This window comes from Brienomyrus brachyistius, chromosome 15 (genome assembly GCF_023856365.1).
Source record: "Brienomyrus brachyistius isolate T26 chromosome 15, BBRACH_0.4, whole genome shotgun sequence".
Lineage (NCBI taxonomy): Eukaryota > Metazoa > Chordata > Actinopteri > Osteoglossiformes > Mormyridae > Brienomyrus > Brienomyrus brachyistius.
The window spans coordinates 11,211,125-11,236,373 of record NC_064547.1 but is presented as its reverse complement, the minus strand read 5'-3'; the positions used below and the strand labels follow the sequence as shown (position 1 = coordinate 11,236,373).

Below are 25,249 nucleotides of genomic sequence, written 5' to 3'. Positions count from 1 at the left end.
AGAAGAAACTATATCTAAACATAATGCAGAAATGCCACTGACTTCTCTGGGCCTGAGCTCATTTAAGATGGACAGAGACAAAATGGTATACTGTCCTGTGGTGTGAGGAATCCTAATTTCAAATTCTTTTTGGAAATCATGGATACCACGTCCTCCGGGCTAAAGAGGAGAGGAACCATCCAGCTTGTTATCAGCGGATAGATCAGAAACGAGCATCTGTGATGATATGGGGGTGCATTAGTGCCAATGGCTTGGGTAGCTTGCACATCTGAGCGATATAGATACAGGTTTTGGACCAACATATGCTGCCATCCAGATGTGTTTTTCAGAAAAGGTCTGTTTTTTATCTTTTACAGAGCGTTCCAACAATTTTGGAAATGGGGTTATAAATTGTCTACTTCCTTAATGTTCACATGTACCTCAAATAATCACACATTTAGTTGAGCTGTAACTTGGTAGAATGAGAATAAAGGCATTATAATTCCAGTATTAACATGCTGATATTTCCAGCCAATATTAATATTCAGAGTTTACAGCACCCTAAAGACACAACTGAAATAATGACGATGAATGCACTGTATGATAAACCATTTTCAACTGAAGGGAATCGTATACGTTTTATATCAGCCAGACATTAAATAAATAACAAAGTGCCTGGTCTGGCTAACTCATCATGTAATACTTTGGAATTAAATTGTACTTTGAAGAAGACCATATACCATGGGGGTATTTGCTTTGATTTTCATATTTACTGTTACAGAACAGTACGAATTTTGCCAATTATGCATATTACAATTCTGTTGCCACATACAAAGCCCGGTCCATCACAGACTCCCTCTGCTCCTTGCACTTTATTTGCTAATGCTTTCGGGATTCCAAAGGAGCCATTCTCCACAGTGAAGTAATGTCACCAGAGCACTTTTCTGGTCGGCCCCTGACCCACTTACACCATGAAAGCGTCCCCATCCGGGGACGAGTGGAAGCTTTAGTCGAGCCCTTCCTTGGCGAGATCAGCCGGGCTATGGATACACTTTCATCCTGAGGCCCAGGGCCCCATTCTGGGGCTGTTTACCTAAGGGATGAGCCTCTGGGCCTGGGCCTCACCTGCTGGCCTCGCCGCTCTCATGAATATGCACATAATCCGCCTAAACCCATGTGAGCCACAAGCGAGGGTGCCGGTCCTTTCACACGCCTCTATTATCCACAGCAAGTCTAATCTGCACATGAAAGCGAGTCACCGGCGCCACCATGGCCGTTTTCGCAGCCCTGTTTCTATCGGTGTTTACCTCCGAGGTGGCAAGATGGCCGCCGGCTAAATATAACGCTAACAGTGAGTCCTGGTGTCACTGTTGCTGAGAAAAAGAAGTGGATTTGCTTTGGTGCTCCGTCTGTGTAGGTAATCTGCGGGCCAGGAGTTTATCTTTGAAATATAGTTGGTCGACTGATAATTAGTTAAATGGCATAGTTTCCTCATAATGAGGCAATTCAGTTATACAGTCAGGACCATAAATACTTGGACAGAGACAAAGTTTTTCAGTGTTTAAGTTCTGCACATTACAACAACAAATTTTAAAAGAAACAAGTCAATTGCAGTTGAAGTGCAGACTTTCAGCTTTAATTTAGTGGGCAGAACAATTGCATAAAAATGTGTGGAACTAAAGTAATTTTTCTACACAATCCCCTCCTTTCAAGGGCTCATAAGTAATTGGACAAATTAGTATAACTGCAAATAAAATGTTCAGGTCTAATACTTAGTTGAAAACCCTTTGCAGGCAATGACTGCCTGAAGTCTTGAACTCATGGTCATGACCAGACCCTGGGTTTCCTCCTTTTTAATGCTCTGCCAGGCCTTTACTGCAGCAGCTTTCAGTTGCTGTTTAATTGAGGGTCTTTCTGTTGGAAGTTTAGTCTTTAGCGAGTGAAATACATGCTCAATGAGGTTGAGATCAGGTGATTGACTTGGCCATTCGAGAATATTCCACTTTTTTGCTTTAATAAGTCCTGGGTTGCTTTTTTTGTGGGGTTTGGTTTATTGTCCATCTGTATTATGAAACGCCGCCCAATCAGTTTGGCTGGATTTGAGCAGACATGATGCCTCTGAACACCTCAGCATTCATTCGGCTGCTTCCATCCTGTGTCACATCATCAAGAGACACTAAAGACCCAGTGTCACTGGCAGCCATGCACACCCAGGCCATCACACTGCCTCCACCATGTTTTACAGATGATGCGGTGTTCTTTGGATGATAAGCTGGTCCAGCCTTTCTCCATACTTTTTTCTTTCCATCATTCTGATACAGATTAATCTTTGTTTCATCTGTCCAATGAATGATGTTCCAGAACTGCTGCAAAGTCCAATCTAGCCTTTATATTCTTAAAGCTTATGAGTGGTTTGCATCTTGCAGTGAACCCTCTGTATTTGCTTTCATGCAGTCTTCTCTTTATGGTAGACTTGGATATTGATACGCCGACCTCCAGGAGAGTGTTGTTCACTTGCTTGGCTGTTACGAAGGGGTTTCTCTTAACCATGGAAATGATTCTGCGATCATTCACCACAGTTGTCGTCCGTGGACGTCCAGGCCTTTTTGCATTGCTGAGTTCACCAAAGCTTTCTTTCTCATGATGTACCAAATTGTAGGTTTTGGCACTGCTATTGTTGCGGCAATTTCTCAAATTGTTTTTTTTTTCTGTTTCTGCAGCCTAAGGATGGTCTGTTTCACCTGCATACTGAGTTCCTTTGACCGCATATTGCATGTTCACACCTCAATCTTCCAAATGTAAACAAGACACCTCAAATTAACTCCAGGCCTTTTATCTGCTTAATTGATAATGACAGAACGAAAGAATTGCCCACACCAGTCCATGAAATAGCATTTAAATGAATTGTCCAATTACTTTTGTCCCCTTTAAAAAGAGGGTGTCATGTGTTAATGAGGTGAAACTCCGAAACCTTTCATCCAGTTTGAATGTGGATACCCTAGAAAGATCTGAGAGTCTGCACTTTATATCCATACCCATTGTATAACTACAGTTGGAATATATTTCAGTAAACAGGTAAAATAGTAAAACCTTCGCCAGTGTCCAAATATATATGGACCTAACTGTATAACCTCTGGCATTAGAGAATAGTCTGTGCTGTTATTCATTGCTCCCCCCCCCCAATTTCCTGGCCTACCTCTGCAAATCTCCCCTATAGCCTCACAAACCGTGACCAAGATTAATGTCAAGGTTTTGTATTTAGTTAAATATGATATTTCACCACAGATAAAAACATGGAGAATTTCAAGGAGGACTGGAGTGAGAAGGGTTGGCTTTAATGCCATCAACACAAAATCACCAACCGCTCTTCAATGTTCACAAATGCATTATTTAGTAGCAGCACTATCAGGTAACAACCATTAGAGGTTTGGTATGGTGCGTAATAATGGTCATTTATTGTAATGAAAAGGGTGGCAGGTCCCATGTCACCTGGCTGTTGTTCCAATGGGCCACTTATCAGGATCCCCATGATGCCATATCTGTAACCTGTAAATAATCACAATGGTCAATGGTGTGACCGGCATCACAGGAAGAGCTCTAACTGTAAGAATGAGTGTTACTGGTCAGCATAGCCATTCAGCTGCTTTGGCAAACCAGCATGTGTGTGTGTGTGTGAGAGAGATAGAGAGAGAGGACCCCTTTATCACCTCAGGTGATAGCAAGTCATTTTTTGTGTTTTATTTCTGAATATATATCATAGGAGTGTGAGGAGACTTTGGTGTGAGAGTTCACGTTCAGTTTGGGGTGGCGCATTCAGAGCGGGAGGTCCCACACGCTACCCTCTTTGCGTTCCGTACATAAGGCCCTCCATTAACTCCTAACCTGTGCAAGAAGCAGACTGAACAAAGGGGGGGTGTCCGTCCCATCTCTCCAACAAGCAAGCTAACAAATGCTAACACGGCTATACCCGGCCCTCCCCCTGAATCACGAAATTGATTTTCTTACACCATAGAATTCAGATTTGAGGGGAAAAAAGCAAAAAAAGATAACAAAAGACAAGGTCTTTTTAGGAGGGGCAGAAGGGAATCTTTGTGGCCGTCTGGTGCCGCAGCAGATTTGACATTCCCTCGGCAGGCTTTGGCTTCTTTGTGTCACACGCATAATAGGCAAAACACAAATTGAGCAACAGCCGTATTGTGGCCTGACTATTAGTCAACGTGATGGCCTTTGGAAATGCTAATGGCCAGTGTAGAGTGTCCTCCCAGTCCTGAGAATTTGGTTATCTGATAGCACAATGGAGATTCCTACGGGTTGACTTTCGCCTCTGTCTAAGAAGCTGTATGGAGTCGAGCATCTTTTTTTTTCCAAGAGGAGGAATATAATCGCAGCATTTGAATGGAGAGAATGCAGAGTAACGGTGCGGGATTTCCCCACAGCCCCCCGCGCTGATTGGCACCCGCCCCCTCATCGCCTCTCCGCCCTCTTTGCCCCAAGGCTGGGCTATGATTGAGATGCCTGCAACAATCGCATCCCTTGTGAAACACATGAGTGAAGGCAGCATCCCCCCCTCCTTCTGGAGTTAAAGACCTCTACCCCCAGAGTTATCAATCAGCTAGCCATTAAGGCAGCTTCCCAACACAGCACCTTCAGCCCTGAGCTCAGACTCGTGCTTCTCTTGATAAGCAGTAAGGATTCTTAGCCTTTACACCCATAGGCTTCATGCGTGAATTAAGGCTACGTTAATGCTAATATCAATGCCATTACTCAGCTAGCAGCAGGGGATGGCCTTATCTTGCATTACACTCACCGAAGTTCATATACACTGTTTATCATGCATTCAGTGATGCTCCTTGCAATAAAAAGGCAGTACAGGTTATTCACATCTCTTGCATTCATGATGCAGATCAAAAAGCTGTCAGATTTACATGCCATTTCTCTGTAACTAACTGGAAACTAGGTTATCGACAGCAGCACTAGCTGATATGGGGGGTGATGCATGGCTGAATGGGTTGGGATGATAGGTTTGAATCTCATGGTTGCCAGAGTGATTTTATTGTTGAGCCCCAGAGTAAGATCAATAGCTCCAGGGACTGACCCTGGTTTTTAATTGTATGTTGCTTTGGTTAGAAGCATCTGCTAAATGAATGTATAATGTAAGGATTTGTGTCATGGTGATCTACTGAAATGGAGGAAGGAGAACAAAAAACACTGATGTAAGTGGTTTTAGTGGGATAAGCTATCAAGACAAAAGAACAACAATCGCAATCCCTACACGAGGCGCCTTCCCATCAAATTTCAGGAACCTAATTCCGCAAAACAATGGCGGTTCCCCAAACAACGGAATATGACAAACTCATGTTGTTAGTTATTAGTTATTGGGGGAGCGATCATGATCAAAATGGGACACAGCCTTTTATATGTTACTTATACGTCCTGTAACATTTAATTCATTATAATTCATTATTGAATCTAACCATCAGATCAATGATTAATTTTCCACAGAATAAAAAAAAATATGGAATGTTATGACACTAATAAGCACTGGCAAGGTTCATGTCCAGCACCGATGATATTTGACAAAGTATATTGGTTATCAAAGGAATTTCATGATATAGCAGTATGAAGATGAATACAAAAATAATTCCACCTGCTCAATTTTTCTTTCACTACTTCTATTTCTTTTCCTTGCAAGTTAGTGCCAGTGCTTGTGGTCAACCAATCAGCAATGTTAATCGAATTCGGAACTGCCTCCGAGGAACTACAATCGGAATGAATTACTGCGGTGGGAATGTGACAGAAGGCTGGGTTCCAGAACATATTCCTGTGGTAGGAAAACATCTATACATACAGTTCCTGCACATTAACATACAGCTAACACAAAAACAAAACACTGATATATGCTACAAGGACAGAATAACAACAGTATGCGAGGGATGCGATTAGAAGAAATCTGAAGAATCTTTTCATCATAATTTCCCTTAACTGTTCATCGAACTAAAGATTTTCTGCTTTTATGCAATCTATATTAAGGGAACTTAAAGCAGGACCCGATTGCACATACAGGAACTGCATTTTACATCAACAAGAAATAATTTAAACGCAACAAATATTTCGAAGTGCACTAATCTTCAGAATTCTAGAATTCTCGAATATTGGTCAAACTGAAGCTTGGGGAACCAAGTAACAAGCCATAAACATGTTTGCTGAGGACAGACAGAATAATCCATGCGAACTCGTGCTGCCATTGCGTTCGGACCTCGTCATTACCACCAGTCACTCCTTCAGGGTTCTGCCCTATTTCCAGGGGTCACTGAGAGGTGGAATCCATTACTTGTATGAAACTAAAACTGAACGATAGCTGACGGGCATCCTGGCGAGGGCAAACGCTCGTTACATGCAGGGATTGTGACCGGGACCCAAAGCACTTTAGAGATTTTGTTTGCCTCTTAGAGCAGGGCTATCCAGCAGGGGCTGAGAGACCCTCAGAAGCAGGAAAACAGCGCTGGCCGTGTGGGCGAGCATGACGCAAACACACAGGTGTCTGACAGGAAACCTGAGCTGCATTTAAGCCTGTAACCTTGAGGACAGGGAGTGGGGGTGGGTCATAGAGTGGCTTCATCGCCCTCACACATTGCCGAAAGAGAGAGAGAGCTGAATGGCTCCCTTTAACATGACACGGGGAATAAGCTTGTGAAAAGCAAACACGAGAACGTGGGGCCTGCCACAGTACACACACACCTGCAGATCCCACCCCTCCCTTATCGCCTGCAATCAGATAAACAAGCTTTGCCGATGAAACACTTCACTTTCACACTGAATCAGGCACAGGGCAAAAAAGAAAACACACATCACACTGGGGCTTTACACGGAGACGGCGCAGATCATGTGGGTATGGGGTCCCAGCGGCATGACAGAAGTGTCACGGAATGATGTTTGTTTTCTTATAACAGAGATCATTCTTCAGACTTTTCTTTGTTTGCAGAGTAGCGTGTACAAATGGACAATAGTGCAGAGCTTTTTGGTCCAAGTAACTTTCACTTTGCAAAGGAACTGCAGCCAAACACAGTTCTCATTAGAAATTCCTGAATTATTGGAGAGAGGGAGGAATTTGCTCTAATCCAGAAAGCCATGCGCCCCCCTCCCCCGATTGTTAAATTCTTGGATTCTAGTGTGGAAGAAGAATGATTCATAATAAATAAACCAAACACTTTTAATGAAAGCGTGATCATAGTCACACTGCATTAGCAACGTGACAAACAAGTGTGTGGTCAAATTCCACAAACTCCCACATTATTTCCACTTTCCCTTTATTATTTTTACTGTATCGACATTACTAATACTTTACAATTTTTTCCTTTGTTAATTTAATTAAACTGTGCCCCAATGTTAAAATCGGGGGCTGGGGAGGTGGGGTTTGTAGGTGGAGGAAAAAGCAGCAGCCTTTCTCGGATTGCCAGTGACCTGCAGTTTGTGTCCAGTCACAAATCCCCTACTGACAGCGAGCAGCTGCATGTCTAGAGAAGGGCAACGATTGGCCTGCAGGGCGGCGCACACCGCCACCGACAATAATTTATTTAATCACACATTACAATGTTACATTGCTTCTCAAATGCAGTGCTGCTGCAATAGGCGAACCAAGAAGGAACAGTCGGCACTGCATAATGTCGCACATTTCCAGGAAGGTCACATAGCCTGCGTTACTTCTCCTTGTGAAGAGCTTCGATGAAGGCTTCAAGTTTTTCTTGAATTTCCCGAACTTTTTCTGTGCAAAAGAGAAAAACACAAAATCAGATAAATGTACATGTACCTTAGAATCACGAATGGAGCTCTGAAGATTCCTGCGGCACCCTCTAGAGGTGTGCAAAGACCACACGGTGGCCTTTGCCCCCGCTGAACTTGTGACATGATGTCATCATTGACTAATTCATAGGCAGCAAGATGAGCCCTGCAGAATCTGCCTGGTAAAGCCTCGAAAGCTCCCAGCTCTGCTTGTAAACAATGATCATATTTTGCCCTATTTTTCTTTCTGGAACAGGAGAGCAGTTGGGCACCATTGTGCACCTCCCACTGCCTTTCAATCATCCACGCGATGCCGAGCAGATGGTTCCCATCACCGCTTTAAGACCAGAAAGGTGCACTTTGATGCTGTAAGTAGATCTAATAATGAAAGGCCGGTGTGAATTTCCACTTAGCCCCACGGAGCAGGGGGGACGTAACCTCCACGCAGGCCACATCAAAGCCCCTTGACATGGCCATTATTACGTGGTTGTCCCTCAGAGCAGGGATGCCACTACAGGGAAAGGAAACACCGGGGGAGTTCGAAATCCCGAAGAAGAAGGAGAAAAAGTGTCACCTCCTGATATATGTATTGTTCTGCCCTAAATGACAGTTGTCACTTACGCCAGTTAGAAACCAGCCCCCCCATTCCTCCCAAGCCAAACCCCCCGCAGCCCCCCCTCCGCTGACAGAGAGTGAAATCCCTCTGTAATAGTAATGCTTTGTGTATTCTCACACGACAGTACATTAATCTATAGGTTCTTTTTTCAAACACAAATTAAACAAGACCAAGTCCAAATCTTCACGACAAAACCACTATTCAGGAAGCGGCTGCAGCGGTGGCCTTCCTGGCTGGTTCAGTGGCTGGGAATTCCTGAGGCCATCCTGATTCCCTGTACAGTCTCAAAGGACTGGGAAAGCGAAGCAGCGGATTTCCTTTTTTGGCCACTTGGTTAAACCCAGCAGGTTCAGTTAGGCCAGAGAATGGGTTCCCTTCCAGACAGTCTTATTAGCAGCCCTTCTACAAAGCACGTTACACAGAAACCACTTTAAACTGTTCCTCTGCATTATAAACACCACTGTGTGCATATTTATGGATGGGTCTCAGTTCTTCCTCGACTGGGCGGTACACAGACCTAAGACTGAAAAGTATGTCAAAAACAGTCACGATGCAGGCTGGGCTGGTTGTCGTTTTTAGAGGTCCAGCACTCCAGAGAGGGTGTACATAATGCCCTGGTGCAGATATCAGTGGGGGGGGGCATTGGAGCACGTCCCTGACCCGTGCTTAGTGAGCTTTGAGAGATACTCATGCTCCTTTGATACTCTGTTAACATATCGTGGCACAAAGGAGAAGGGGAGAGATTACAGCACCTAGCCATGGGAGTGGGGGGAGCGGCTGCTCTGACATGGCAGGTGTGACGCTGAAACACGATCCAGCACCGGAGCGGACTGTGTACACGGGGGGGGGGGGGGGGGGGAGGGGCAGACAGAAGGGGCCATTCACGTGTGGCCACACTTATCGCTTTACAATAACAGGGATCTAGGCACGAGAGAAGTAAAACGTGACCCAGTGCCTGAACTCATGCAGTTTTACCATGCAGTTCATGGAGTTTTAACATGCAGTTCATGGAGTTTTACAACTACAAAAAAGTTCAGCACCAGCATTCAAACTTACCTATGACTCCAGACAACTAAGTCACCCCTAAAGGTGGCTGTATATATGCTTCCAATGAAATGGACTGAATCAACATTGTTTTAGCAGTACAATGTTGTATGAGCTGTAATTGCTGCGGCGATCACTGTCTTGGCGCACGGCCTGTGCAGGGCCCCGAGGCAAAACTTTACTTTTGTTATGATCCCACTCCTGTCCACGATTGACTGGCATAAATGTGACACTGCAAGGTTGGTCAGCAGGACTAATTATGCAGTTACTGGCATGCTCGTACTGTATTCCTCTTATGTATACATTTAAGTTATTGTAACTTTTCAGTTCATTGTTGACATTCTTAATTCTATTTTCGATTTGATTTTCACAGTCTAAGGGTCATTCAGGGTACATTTCACTACATGTTGTACTTGTATAACCATGTATGTCACAAATTTAGTATCTAGTATCTTATATGCTTTGCACCGCACCACACTTCAAATAGTGAAAATTAATATGTGTATTTCTGTTAATAGTAAATGTCATTACCATGCAAAGATTGCCATTGGATGGATGTTTTATTAGTTTCTAACCGTGACGCATAAATTGTTAGCTTCCCTGTCTGTGCTGCTGCTAGTATTTGGCTGCTAGTAAGTGGCTGCTGATAAAGAGGGCAACTTCCATTTCAAAAGAGCTGTCATCTCCTTTACTAAAATGACTCCCACACTCTCCACAATACATTTATTTGTGCTCGGTATGTAGGTCTGCTGCATCAAAAACATTCTGCGTCCTCTAGGGTTGTGGTGTGACACAACACAACAAGGTGGCAGCGTCGTTTTAAGTATGTGACAGATTGCTCTCGCCGACGTGTTCGATTTCATCTTGTCTGGACGTTGTTCAAAGTAAATAGCCACCTTAAATAGAAGCAGGTTTGGGAAGTAACTACCCACTGACTGCAGTCCTGGATTTAGAAAGGACAAGGGGACCTGAATGGGGCATAAATGCTGGCTGGATTGAGTCAGACAGACAGAGGATTGGAAAGCACTCGAAAAAGCTGGCAGGCCAAATTACATAATACCAACCAACATACTGGTAAAGGTATATATTACCTTTACCACTTATGAACCTGTTGAAGGTAACTGTGTCATATTCAAAGTTAGGTTTGCCAATAAGGACCAGCGCAACTAATAAACAGGCAATGTTGATTAGATGTTCTGCTGTGATGCTGAACTGAAAACCCAATTTTCCAAAAGAAAAACAAAAACAAAGGTAACTTTGAAGTGCAGGGTGGTCTTACAGAACAAGGGCCGACCAGCTAGATGGAACATTCAGTCTCAGTTAAGTGGACTGTGTAAAATGGATATTTATTGTCCACTACCATCTGTTTTTTTCTTGGTGGGGCGATGCAAGAGAACAACAAAGGGGAGACAGACTTCCCTTTTTCAGGAAAAGAAATGCAACAAAGTCACTGTTCCCTGTACCTCCAAGGAACGCAGGATCTAAAGTCCATTTAGGAATTGTTTACCTAAAAGATGAGCTGCTAGCAACATCAATTCATGACCCTCCTTTATTCCATCATGAATATTCCCATAATCCTCTGGCCCCTATCCCAGCAACCCCTTTCATAGGCGCTGTGCAGGATTCTTCCATTCAGCAGTCCTCCACAATCCCCCCATTCACTTTCTCAATGAAATGATATCTCTTTCACAGCCTCCCTCTCGCTGCTAAGCTTCCAGCTCTTGCAGAAGCGACTAAAGCCTTTAATTGACCTGTAATTAGACTCTGAAACAGTGTGGCTGAGGGGGAGAGTGACGGTGCAGGGCACAGAGAGCGAGGCATCGGCAACCATTCAGTGGGAGGGAAGAGGAAGGACAAGGAAACCTAATTTATTTAATGGAGGATGAAGTGTAAGTGAAAGTAAAACCAGCCTGATGGGCAATCGTGGCCATGCAGTAATGCAGTGATGCACTGTACAGCTAAAGAAAAGCCAGCCTGATAGGCAAACATGGCCATGCAGTAATGAGGTGATGTACTTGTACAGTGAAAGTAAATCTGGCCTGATGAGTCAACATGGTCATACAGTAAGGCAGTGATGTGCTGTACAGTGAAAGTAAAGCTGCCCTGATGAGCAAACATGGTTATAGTAAGGCAGTGATGTACTGTGCAGCAAAAGTAAAACCGGACTGATGTGCAATGGTAGCCATGCAGTAATGCAGTGACGCACCATATGTCGAGAGTAAAATCAACCTGAGGGGCAAACGCGGCCATGCAGTATTGCAGTGATGTACCGTACAGTGAAAGTAAAGCCAGCCTGAGGGGCAAACTTGGCCATGCAGTATTGCAGTGATGTACTGTACTGTGAAAGTAAAGCCAGCCTGGTGGGAAAACATGGCCATGCAGTAATGCAGTGATATGCAGTACAGGGAAAGTAAAGCCGGCCTGATGGACAATCGTGGCCAAGCCTAAATCTTGGTGGAAGGCAGGGGAAGGGTATATATAACGTCATACATATTTCAGAATATAAATTCATTCTTAAATCTCCAGTGAAGAGAACTCACACTTTACTTTCATCATTAGGCGTTGACGTGACTAGCAGCATATCCTTCAGCTCTGTGTCTTTGTGTTTTCTATGCCTTTTTGTTTCCTTTTTTTTTTACTTTGCAACTCTTGTATTACACAACCTGATCCTGTGGATACACAATTCTATCCTGTGGATATGGAACTGGAATTGCAATGCTCTGGCAGCAAGAAAGTTGTTTTTACGAGGAATCAGCTGGTCGCGCTACGAAGGAATGCCGGCGGCGTTCACTTTAACATCTCCAAGGAGTCAAGGTGAGGGCGAGGAGATGGGAAAGGAAGTGGAGATACAAGCCTTCAATTCCATCGATAGTGATGGGGAACGTGAACTCATTTAATAATAAGACTGGCGAACTGGCTGCCTTAGTAAGGAACCAGACGTTGTTCAGAGAATGTAGTCTGATATGCCGGACGCAGACGTGGCTAACTAGCTGCATCCCCACTGCTAATGTAGAGCTATTGGGATTTAGCGTGGTTCGCTTGGACAGAGATTACAAACTTTTGGGCGAGAAGAGGGGAGGGGGACTGGCGCTGTACATAAATAACAGAAGGTGTAATCCTGGTCATGTTACAGTTAAAGAGACTGTATACAGTAAGGATGTCGACTTATTAGCGGTTAGTCTCCGGCCGTACTACATGCTGAGGGAGTTCTCTGTTAGTGTTTATGTTCCGCCACGAGCCCTTCCGGACACAGCGTGTGACATCATTCACTCTACAATTGCAAGGCTCCAAACTCAACACACAGATGCGTTTTTTTTGCGATCTCTGGGGACTTCAATCATGTAACACTGGATTCTACCCTCACTAATTTTGACCAGTTTGTTGAATGCCCGACTAGGAAAAATAGGACAACAGACCTCTTGTATGCAAACGTAAGGGATGCATACAGCTCCACCCCCCTACCTCCACTGGGAAAGTCGGACCACAACCTCAATCATCTTCAGCCAAGATACAAGCCACAAGTACAGAGGCTACCAGTTGCTACACGCACCTTCAGAAAGTGGAGACCAGAAGCAGAAGAGGCCTTGACAGACTGTTTTGAATCACTGACTGGAGTGTGCTACAGAATGGAGAGGATCTACAGAAGGTCACTCATTGCACACCGGACTACCTGAACTTCTGCATGGAAGTTGCACTTCCCACAAAGACTGTGCGCTGCTTCCCGAATGACAAACCTTGGGTGACCAGTGATGTCAAAAACCTCCTTAATGAGAAGAAGAGGGCGTTTAAGGATGGTGACTTAACTGAACTGAGGCGTGTGCAGAAGGAGCTCTGAAAGAGGCAAAGGAGTCTTACAGGAGGAAGGTTGAAAGGAAACTGGAAGAAAACAACATGAAAGAGGTATGGAAGGGAATGAAGCAGATCACATGATGCGGGAAAAAACAGCACCAGGGCAGAGGGTGATGTGGCTAGAGCATATCAACTAAATCCATTTCTATAACGGTTTTGATGACTCTGCCACTACTGCTAATCGCCGTGCCATTGTAACTGCTGCAGCGACCACCCCAACACATCCCCCACCATTGTTTGCTGGGTGTACAGCGAGCAACCCAACGCCTCAACAACCTGGGACATTCCACTGGACACTGACTGCTGGGCATTGTCTGCTGACGTCTCAGCCATCGAACTCACACCTCCGTTGCCAACCTGTGACATTCCTGTGAGCTGCTGGGCAAGTGTCTGCTGATGGGTCTGCTGATGGAACAGCCATCAAACCCACACCTCCTTTGCCAACAGGTGACATTCCACTGCAAACTCCCCCCTCCCCCCCACCACTGCTACCAGACTCTGCAAGTGTCCCCCCCCCACCACCACACTATTACTGATTACTGTAGACCAGGTAAGAAGAGAGTTGACGAGGCTGAAACTGAAAGCTGCTGGGCCAGATAGAATCTGTGTAAGATTGCTGAAGGCCTATGCTGTGGAACTGGGGGAGCCACTCCAACACATCTTCAACTTGAGTCTGCGTCTGGGGAGGGTACCTACACTATGGAAAACATCATGCCTGGTACCAGTTCCCAAGAAGCAACACCCCAAAGAACTCAACGACTTTAGGCCGGTTGCCCTCACCTCACACGTAATGAAGACCCTTGAGCGGCTGCTGCTCCACCTCCTCCTAAGTGGCCCCAGTTTGTTAGACTAGGGGACATCACATCTGGGGCTGTGGTCAGCAGCACTGGGGCGCCACAGGGAACTGGTCTCTCTCCTGTACTGTTCACCTTGTACACCACACAAACTTCAAGTACAACTCAGATTCGTGCCATATGCAGAAGTTCTCTGATGACACTACAATTGTAGACTGTATCAAGGATGGGCAGGAGGCTGAGTATAGGAGCTTTGTGGAGGACTTTGTGGGATAGTGTAGAACCAACCAGCTGCAGCTGAACATCACCAAAATGAAGGAAATGGTAGCAGACTTCAGGAGGTTTGCCCCTCCATTGCCGTCTGTCACCATCGACGGGATGAATGTGGAGACTGTCAGTACATACAAGTACCTGGGGGTCCACTTTGACAATAAACTGAACTGGTCTGCCAATACTGAAGCACTTTACAAGAATGGGCAGAGTAGGCTGTACTTCCTTAGGAGGCTGGGGTCCTTCAATGTCTGTAGCAATCTCCTGCTCATGTTCTACCAGTCTGTCATGCTCAGTGTCCTTTCCTATGTTGTGGTATGTTGGGGAGGCAGCACTATGAAGAGGAATGCTGGATCACTGGATATGCTGGTGAGGAAAGCTACCTCTGTGGTGGGCATGGAGCTGGAGTTACTGACATCAGAAGAGCATGCTCTCCAAACAGAAGAGCATGTTCAGTGATAGGGTCCTGTCTCTGTCATGCAGAACAGACAGGTTCAGAAGGTCCTTTGTCTCTAGGGCCATGCAACTCTTCAACGTCACATGGAAGCGGAGGAGTGTGATGGACTTAAGTGTTTAGTCCTGTATAGTACACTGCCCTGTTATTTTCCTTTGTATTGTTGCAGTATGTATGTGTGCATGAATGTCATAGGTCTGTGTGCCTATGTGTATGTATACTGTGTATAAGCTACTGGGAACCTAAATTTCTTTCTGGATAAAGTATGTCTCTCTCTCTCTATCACTCAGTTGTACCACTCCAACTGAAAAAAACAAGCACTAGCATTCAAACAATTCTGGACAACTAGGTTAACCCTAAAGACCAGCGGATTTGGGAAGTGACCACACAGTGACTGCAGCCCTGGATTTACAAAGGACAAGGAAATTTGGATAGGGCATAAATGACAAAAAATATATATTGCATGAGATAATTGTGTGTCCTGAGACAAAATACAGTGGGGTTCTAGATAGTAATACATGAAAATAAATGTGGCACAATGGCAGCTTAAATGGAAAAACTGATAAAAGCTTAACAGAAGAACCCCTGGTTTCCAGTTTAAACAAGAGGTGAATGTACACTGTCATCAAACATAGCAGTGCAACACCCCCACATTTGGAAGTGGCTTCAGTGAAATGTGCCCAGCAACTCTTTAAACGTGTTATATATGCTATATGTTAAATTAAATTAAACAAATATAATAATGGTGCTTCTCACAAATGGTGAGGAAGTACTGTAGTAATCTGAACTGTTAATACACGAGCACTAGCTTTACCCACATAAAGACTAACATGGAATCCATCTGGGCAGACTTCACATTTATTTTTTTGGTCTAAGCCAGAGGTCTTTAGCCCAACACAAACTGAATTCCTCATCGCAAGGAAGTTGCACATAATTAAATTCACCTCTTACCAGTTTATCATTTTCATTTTAAACTGCTGTAGCCAGGGCTGGATCTCGCCAAGTCCTTTCATACGTCCCAGTTACCCATTACCGGCTCATCCATCTTATTCTCACCATTACATCAACTAGGCTTGATGGCTAGAAAGCCCAACCACCCCAAAGCGTACATATGACTTGTTAAGTTTATACGGGCCTGATCTCCATCAGCGTTCACATGAGTTTTTGGTTATCGTTTATCCGCTAAATTACAGACCACCCCCATTGCTACAAGCTTTGTTTTATGGGAATTAGGCTTGCAATACTTCATTCATTCGCTGATGGATAAAACGTGTGTTCTTGAAAACCATGTGATTCTGATTATGGCGACAAAAACCCCATGCTGACAAAATTACACTATTCACCGCAAACAACACGCAGGCTTTCTGTTTGTGTATATGTTTCTGGGTGCTGGGTTACAGCTCGGCCCAGTACTTTAGTTACAGAGCCAAACAGTGCAGCACTGTAGGCTACTATTTAAGCAGGGAGTCCACCTGGAGCACAGCACCCCTGGACCACCACTCAATCAGCACTGACAGCCCCTGGGAAACATCTCCTTATATGGCAGAAACTTACCTCATAGCCTAGTGACGCACATAATTAAGCGCCTTTGCAGGGGGCTACAGGCAGCTCTCATTGTAACACATTCCTCTGGGTTAGTGTTAGTTAGTCATACTACTTACATGCTTTAATTCAGTTGCAGTATTTTTTATGCATCAGCATCACTATTCGTCAAAACTGAATTTCAGCTAAAGTTAATTTTTTTCATTGATAAAACCAATCCGTTACAAAACTATAGGAAGATAATTATTAAGTTGGAAAAGCTTAAAGGAAATGGGACACACAGGAAGAAGAGGGTAGAGATGGGGGACAGGGCAGCGGGGGGCGGGCAGAGACAGGATACAGAGGTGGGGGACAGGGCAGCGGGCGGCGGGCAGAGACAGGATACAGAGGTGGGGGACAGGGCAGCGGGCGGCGGGCAGAGACAGGATACAGAGGTGGGGGACAGGGCAGCGGGCGGCGGGCAGAGACAGGATACAGAGGTGGGGGACAGGGCAGCGGGCGGCGGGCAGAGACAGGATACAGAGGTGGGGGACAGGGCAGCGGGCGGCGGGCAGAGACAGGATACAGAGGTGGGGGACAGGGCAGTGGGCAGCGGGCAGAGACAGGATACAGAGGTGGGGGACAGGGCAGTGGGCAGCGGGCAGAGACAGGATACAGAGGTGGGGGACAGGGCAGCGGGGGGCGGGCAGAGACAGGATACAGAGGTGGGGGACAGGGCAGTGGGCAGCGGGCAGAGACAGGATACAGAGGTGGGGGACAGGGCAGCGGGGGGCGGGCAGAGACAGGATACAGAGGTGGGGGACAGGGCAGCGGGGGGCGGGCAGAGACAGGATACAGAGGTGGGGGACAGGGCAGCGGGCGGCGGGCAGAGACAGGATACAGAGGTGGGGGACAGGGCAGCGGGCGGCGGGCAGAGACAGGATACAGAGGTGGGGGACAGGGCAGTGGGGGGCGGGCAGAGACAGGATACAGAGATGGGGGACAGGGCAGCGGGCGGCGGGCAGAGACAGGATACAGAGGTGGGGGACAGGGCAGCGGGCGGCGGGCAGAGACAGGATACAGAGATGGGGGACAGGGCAGCGGGGGGCGGGCAGAGACAGGATACAGAGGTGGGGGACAGGGCAGCGGGGGGCGGGCAGAGACAGGATACAGAGGTGGGGGACAGGGCAGCGGGGGGCGGGCAGAGACAGGATACAGAGGTGGGGGACAGGGCAGCGGGGGGCGGGCAGAGACAGGATACAGAGGTGGGGGACAGGGCAGCGGGGGGTGGGCAGAGACAGGATACAGAGGTGGGGGACAGGGCAGCGGGGGGCGGGCAGAGACAGGATACAGAGGTGGGGGACAGGGCAGCGGGGGGCGGGCAGAGACAGGATACAGAGGTGGGGGACAGGGCAGCGGTCAGCGGGCAGAGACAGGATACAGAGGTGGGGGACAGGGCAGCGGTCAGCGGGCAGAGACAGGATACAGAGGTGGGGGACAGGGCAGTGGACAAGGGTCCATAACGGGGGAATGGAGGCCGGAAACAGCAGCTCATTAATCTTAGCAATGCTGGTCTTGGAACTTTATCGGCATCACATGACAGGCCCCCCACCTCGCTTCCTGGGGTCTGCAGATAGACTCGACCCCTGGCAGGTCTTGGCCAGAATACGATCACTCACAAAACAAAAACAAAAGATCAATTAAGTGAACGAAGTCCATTAACAGGTAAGTCTTCTCTAGCGAGCATGACTGGTAAATTGTAACAACCCAATAGTGAATTAAAAAATTTAAGGTTAAACTTTCACTAAAGCTACAAATCTTATGTCTGATTTAAACCACTTTTGAAGTTCTCTAGCTGATGGCCGGTGACACCTCCACCCAGTCAGGATGGCCAAAGGACACCGATGTTCTGCAGGCCATTATGATGATCAGAGTTATGATGAGTTTTGATGGGAGGGTCACAGAGACGAGAGACAGGGGCTGAGAGCATTCCAGAAGCAGGCCCGGACAGCGTCGGGGCAGCAGGCAGCTGCCTATGGATACACCCACGGCACTCTGAGCTGGGAGGTCGTGGGGCCCGGGATGTGTTTATCATCCAGGCACAGGGGGCCCTTTCAGAGCCATGTCAGCTCTGTTTTGGGAATGCCAGAGCACGGGGGGGGGGGGTTAGGCAGAATGACCCATCAGCTCCATTTGAGGAGGGGGGGGTGCCACTTTTGCAGGAGTGATATCTGACGGGGAGGGGGTAGGGCAAGGATGCCGCCTCAGATTGAGCTACATACACCCACTTCTACTCAACAAGTCACTCCAATCATTTGTCTGTGGGTGGGACACCCCCTCACCCATCTCGCAATCCTCAGAAGACTAGGCATGCGGGCAGCGGCGCTCCTGACGGCAACAATCCCCATGCAATAGCCTCCCCCCCCCCCCCCCCGCCTCCCCAATGTAAACTGTTGCCTAGGTGTCCTGTGGGGCCGTAGCCGTGACAGAAGACAGCCGCCCCCCCCTTATCAGGAACGTGTGACCATGGCTTAGCAGAGGTGTCAGGGCCCAATACACAGTTTACGCTGCAAGCGGAAGGGTGGTCCCACCGTGCCCCCCAACCCTGTGACTGGGAGCCACACGCCCGAACAGGTAGGCTTGGGGGGGGGGGTCTGCGGGTTCATCAACACTAATTACACTAATTACACAGAAGCCAAAGCCAGGCTGCATATTAAAGCAGCCCAGTGTGGTTCCGGGTGCGAGGGCTGCACATGCACAGGAGTGCCTGGGCTGGCCACACATCTCACAGCTGTCTGGTGCCCCCCCCATTCCCAGGGGCAAGCTTTAACTCAGCACAGCGCTGAGGTTTAACCCCCCCACCTGCATGAAACCTGAGAATCACGGCGCGATCCTGTGAGTGAGAGTCAACGCTCGCTACCTCAGTGTGCAGCCCCCCAGGGATGCACTTCTCTCTTTGTCCAGCTGAAGTAGCTGGTCCCCCCCAAACCTGCAGGCATGGCAGCCCACGCGGCTCACTGCCCCGGCCTCAGGTCAGCCCGTCCAATGACAGTCTCTCGCTTTTAATTACAGCAATTAGGCCTTCACTTTACGCAGCTCTCCCTTTTCCTCTGGGGCGGGGGGTTAAGGTATCACACAGCTCTCTGTTTAATCCCTGCTGGGCTGACCCCCCCCCCCCCCCCCGTCTGCTCCAGGTGGCTGCTGTTTCCATGTGTGCCCTCGTGCCTAACCTAAGCACCAAATATCATCACAGACTGCAAAACTCCGAAACCCCCCCCATGTGCTCACATCTATCTCCCAGGCAGGTCAGGGGGCCGGCAGGTTTCCGGTGCCTTCGTACAGGACCACAGAGCCCGTGCTGACGGCCAGCACACTGTTTACACTCTGGGAGGCGCCGCTTAGTAAGCAGACAGTGTTATTCCTCACAGGCGTGTGGAATGCTGAGATCCCCTCTGTTCCCCCCACTGTGGCAGGCCAAGAGGGCAGGCAAGCCTGGACGCATCCTGCAAGCCGCCTGTCATCCCCCCCGCGGCCTCGGGGGACTGGGAGGGGGTGGGAGCACACCTGCCGGGGGGAGCAACGTGGCGGGAGGGCTGGCGTGCCGCTGCATACGCTGCCTAATCCCACATCAAAAGGGCTCCGTGTGCAGGGGGCATTGGCGCCACCTACTGCAAGCCAACTGCAGGGCCAGGCAGGCCCGGAATTCCAACGCCTCCAAGCGTGGGAGTCCTGCCTTGCATTTCCAAGGGTGCATTTTCATAATAAAGTCTAAAAAAAGAGGAAATGAAGTAAGCTCTTCAGATGAGGCTTGACAGCAGATCAAAGCCCATGTGGAGCTAAGGGAGGACAGGCATTCCCACCGCACCCTGTTGGAGCTCGGGGGAGACGTTAGTCTGCTACTATCAGTGCATGCATTCTGCCACATACCTGCATCACTAATTCGGGAAAAACAATTTAAAGCAAAACAAACAAAACCATCACACACAAAAAAGACAATAAAGAGCCATTTGGAAAAGAGACAAAACGGATCCACCTGGGAATGAGCAAGACTCAGCCGTGGAACGGAAGAGAGCAAATAATCAATTAAGGAGATTCTGCCGGCAAGGGAAGTGTGAGAACCTGGTAAGGGTGTAGCCCCTATGCAACCCCATGGCCGTGCAGGACATGTCAGCAATGCCGTCTGGTCTCCCAGGAGCTTGCATCTGAGCCTGTTCTACGTGATCATAAACAGCCCCCCATCACACAGTAAAAACACATTATGTAATGTGAATTTAACAGGATTTATGGCGGTTCGTTTGTGAGTATGAGTTATCCATAAGTTGGATGTTCTTAACTCAGGCACTGCCTGTACACAACATACTAATACAGAGAATTAAAGCAATTGGAGTGCCATTTTAAAAAGTAAGGGGGGTTTAAAAAATCCTAAATTACATTTATCGCTACCTGAACTTCATACATACTGTGACATTTCACAGGTTTCATCTAGCTTAACCTTAAGAGATACCTGGACATTGCACCCAAAATGCAAACACACACCAGACACAGATCAGTACTGCGGTTGGCCTTCAAACACTGCCCATCTGAAGTCAGAGAAATAATTACTTACATCCAAAAACACATAAGGTAACAAAGTCTCCCTGAGTACCTACCACCTGTGTCACAAGGCATCCATTATCATATGCCGAGAAACACACATACTGCACTGGCATTCAGGTGGAGATACACAAACATTTTAGAATATATACTAATGCAACGGTAAGGATGTAAGACAAACTCCAGTCTGAGTGCAAGGTTGCTTCCTGGAACTTTCCAGAATTCCAGAAACATCAGCAGCACATTTCAATTTCAGTGCTCTTTTGGATTAATGGGTTTCAGCCATATTTCACCCAGTCATTATATATTTATAGTGCTGCAAAACAAAAAAAATGGTTGAAATGGTATCGATTTCTTTGGTATTGTAACCTTTAAGTCTAATTAAGGTCTTGGATGCCTGAAAGCAAGTGTGGTTTCAGCCATATATCCTTAATTTGGAACTTGTTCATTTTTACTGACCAACACCGCCCTCTACTGGTCAACAAATTTTAAACTACAATTTCAAATGCATAAAACTGTAAACGGGCTGTTAATAAAGCAACTTCCAGAAAAAGGTCACTATATAAAAAAATACAGGCTTTAGTATTGTGTTGTGATGCAAATAAACATGCAGAGACTATTAGTTTAGAAATAAATGATTGGTGTAGGTAGATTGTAGGGCTGCAAGATGTTAAAAAAAATTTTTTATATTTGAATATTTTCCAATAAATATTGCGATATTTATAAAGCAACAAAGGATTTGAAAATTAAATTAAATTACAGCCAAATATAATTTGCTATTAACTACCAATAGATCAGTCAAATATATTGCTGGTGTTGCTGCGAGTTGTGCCAACAGACACAAACCATGCCGATATATCGCTTGCTTTCACTCAATATACTCCCAGTGGAATACAAAATACTTCCATACAGCCGGAGATGAATATCTTTTTGTAACCAGTTCTTGTTCGGTTTTCTCCTTTTTTATCTATTTACATTTAAATTTCTCACAAACGCACCACACTATCTATCAGAGAGTCCAACAACAAGGATGAGAATGATTATGATTGGCTCAGAGGGCACATGCAAAAGCAAGGGCAGTAAACTTCAGACAGATTGTTATGTATAATACATAAATCATAATTTCAAAGCTTGCCATTTTGTTTTCTATGACAATAAAAATCTGTGTAACTTATTGATGGTCTCAAACCCAACTGCAAGTGTGTATCATGCAATGTCGATATTAACTTCACACACGGTACAGGCCAAGCAGACAGTCTAGTGCACAATTTCATGTGTATATGTTTGTATACAGTCTTGAACTGTCTTGTACATTGTTACACCAGGGCACACAAACCAAAACAAAATCCTTGTATGTTTCACATACTTAGTCAGTACTATCTTTCTGATTCTGGTTACAAACAGAAACTCGATTAAATACTCAGGCCGGGGTCTGACTGGGGTCTGATTGCGCTTGAAGTCACTCACTGAGATCCTCGGCAAGCTGCACTCTCCTCCCTGTAATAAGCTGCACCTTCTTCCCATTGTCCTCGGCAAAGTCCTCTAGAACCTCCTTTACATTCTTCTCGAGACGCCTCACTGAGGAGCAGAGACAACAGAAAGGCATCATTATTCATAGACACATATTCATCATCATATTTCCCAGCCCCAGTCCAAGAATTAACCAATATAAACTGGTCTTGGGTCTGCGACTGCAAAGCGCAAAACTAACGAACACTCAACCAATCCAAGAAGCCAAACCACAGATGCTTAATTTAAAATTCACTGGCACATCCAATCAGATTTGTGCGATAGGCATTGATCGGCATATATTGCAGAATGCACTACACCCTTGATCATAGCGTAAATATCTATACTTGATAAAGGGTCACGACTGAGTAGACATCATAAAAGCTGGATTGTGGTGCAAAATGGCTGATTACCACTGCACTACAGGATAGTTAGAAAGCAATTTACTTATCTGCATGTTTCTGAATTCCTGGAGGACACATATGCAAATCAAGCCCAGGAGACCCTAAACACAGGAGGTAACCCTTGCACCCATCATCAAAGATAACTGTCCCCCTACCTTCCGTGTTGGTGAGCTGCTGTCGGAGGGTATTGGCTGTGATGATAAGCATCCTCTGGATGCGCCAGAACAGAACCACGTCATTGCACTCCAGCTGCAACAACAGGTACAATATACAGCCCTTTGTTGTCCACCCCCAGTAAAAAGAGAAGGGGGGCGGCCAACATCACAGCCCGAGCTTCAAGAACCATCATAAACCCAGAGTAACAGGACTACACAGCTGCGTCATTAGGATTTGTCTCGAAAGATTCATTAAAAAATTATGTGAATTGCGAACAGGTATCTCTGGTCCCAGGCACCTGTCAGTGGAAGATCTGTACTTGGGGGGAGAACACCTGGGGGTTTACTGAAGCTAAGCACACTCATAAAGGAGATCAGAAAATAAAATTAGAGGAGAGCTGGGGGCAGGAAAAGCAAAACGAGAGGCAGATATGAAGAGGCAGAGAGCCAGATGCGGAGAGGCAGACAAAGAGAGGCAGATATGGAGAGGCAGATATGGAGAGGCAGAGAGTCAGATGCAGAGAGGCAGACACAGAGAGGCAGAGGCAGAGAGTCAGATGCGGAGAGGCAGACAGAGAGAGGCAGATATGGAGAGGCAGAGAGTCAGATGCGGAGAGGCAGACACAGAGAGGCAGATATGGAGAGGCAGATATGGAGAGGCAGACAGCCAGATGCGGAGAGGCAGACACAGAGAGGCAGAGGCAGAGAGGCAGAGGCAGAGAGGCAGAGAGGCAGATGCGGAGAGGCAGACAGAGAGAGGCAGATACAGAGAGGCAGATATGGAGAGGCAGACAGCCAGATGCGGAGAGGCAGACACAGAGAGGCAGACACAGAGAGGCAGACACAGAGAGGCAGAGGCAGAGAGGCAGAGAGGCAGATGCGGAGAGGCAGACAGAGAGAGGCAGACAGAGAGAGGCAGACACAGAGAGGCAGACACAGACAGCCAGATGCGGAGAGGCAGACAGCCAGATGCGGAGAGGCAGACACAGAGAGGCAGGAGTGAACCACCCTACCTCGGAGTCGTCAAAGTGTCTTTGGTAGTAGTGGAAGCCCCTCCTGCAGAGGGTGCAGTGGAGCAGGGCCTTATGCAGGAAGTGACGTCGGTACAGCTGATGCCATGTGTCCTTAATCTGAAGGCGAGCGGGCAGGACCATGAGTTGAGCACAATAAGGCAACTCATAGAGCATCACCTCCCTAAGTGAGTTGCTTTTGTCCTGACTAGCAAGTCTGTTGTCTGATTAACATCTTAACATCTTCATTCACCTACATTTAATGCAGACTTGAAATCTGACAAGCTATCCAGCTAAGCAAAAAAATCCTACTTCGTGATACGGGCCCCAGATTTATGAGTGTGAAAAGGCTGTTTACAGCTACTCCTGGCCTAGCGGGCTGTCTGCAGCTGTAAACAGTGTAGGAGTGGTTAGGGAGCACGGGACGGCATGAGGCCCACTGACGCAGCCCCGGCCACAAGACTCACCAGCACAGGGTCGACGTCGACGCCGTTTGCTTCTAGGTTCTTGCGCACGGTGGTGACCTCGTCGTTGGCCAGGTAGGCCGCGTGCTCCTCATTGACCCTGAGCAGACGCTCCAGCTCGCCCCGGGTGGCGTTCCTGATGTGCTGTACATACAGGGGCACCCGTAACATGTCACATGAACTCGAACCTGTAGCAGCTTTAAAGGGACACCAACAAGAGGAACACCCAGACCAAAGTGGGGGACAAATCTAGCAGTTAAACTGAATTTTTCTGCTTTGAGTATTTAGAACCACATGCTGACGTTAATGATAAATTAACCCTTCGCATGCTGGTGGAGTGAGGTTCTTTGCATTTCTCCAGCTTATTCTAAACTAAGACACCCCACACCTGTTAACAAAAATCTACCAGAACACAGAGGCAAAATACTAATGCAACAATTAAACACAGATATCTATCCTGCTTGCATTTTACACTGGTTTATCTTTGAAAATGCATATATTATATGACTAGAATGCATATATTATAAAATTCAGGTCATAATTGAAAACATCAAAAGATAAAAACCACAAAATGTGAACATTTTGGATCTGAAAAAGTGGATATGACTACTTTTAGTCATGTTTTTCATTCATATCAGTACATTTACTGTACTGGACTGGACCAGGAAACCGGTCCCCATAAGGGAAAAAATACGGATATTTATCACGTTATGGGGACATTGTGTGCTGTATCTGTACTTTATATTTCTGCTCCCTGCATGGATTATCTTACATTACCTTACCTTACATTTATCTATGTTAAATTTCA

At 46.7% G+C, this 25,249-nt stretch overlaps 1 protein-coding gene across 5 annotated transcripts in view; it reads right to left on the bottom strand.

Moving 5' to 3' along the window:
* Positions 1-7,171: 7,171 nt before the first annotated feature.
* opa1 (OPA1 mitochondrial dynamin like GTPase) overlaps positions 7,172-25,249 on the bottom strand; it is a 38,099-nt gene continuing 20,021 nt past the window's right edge. For all 5 annotated transcript variants that reach the window (XM_048977669.1, XM_048977670.1, XM_048977672.1 and 2 more), the window contains 5 exons: positions 24,445-24,585; positions 23,981-24,097; positions 22,968-23,061; positions 22,367-22,477; positions 7,172-7,741 (listed from right to left, as the gene is read on the bottom strand). In XM_048977669.1, the coding sequence (XP_048833626.1) occupies positions 7,677-7,741; positions 22,367-22,477; positions 22,968-23,061; positions 23,981-24,097; positions 24,445-24,585 (528 nt within the window). In that variant the 3' untranslated portion in view covers positions 7,172-7,676. The remainder of the gene's footprint in view (positions 7,742-22,366; positions 22,478-22,967; positions 23,062-23,980; positions 24,098-24,444; positions 24,586-25,249) is intronic.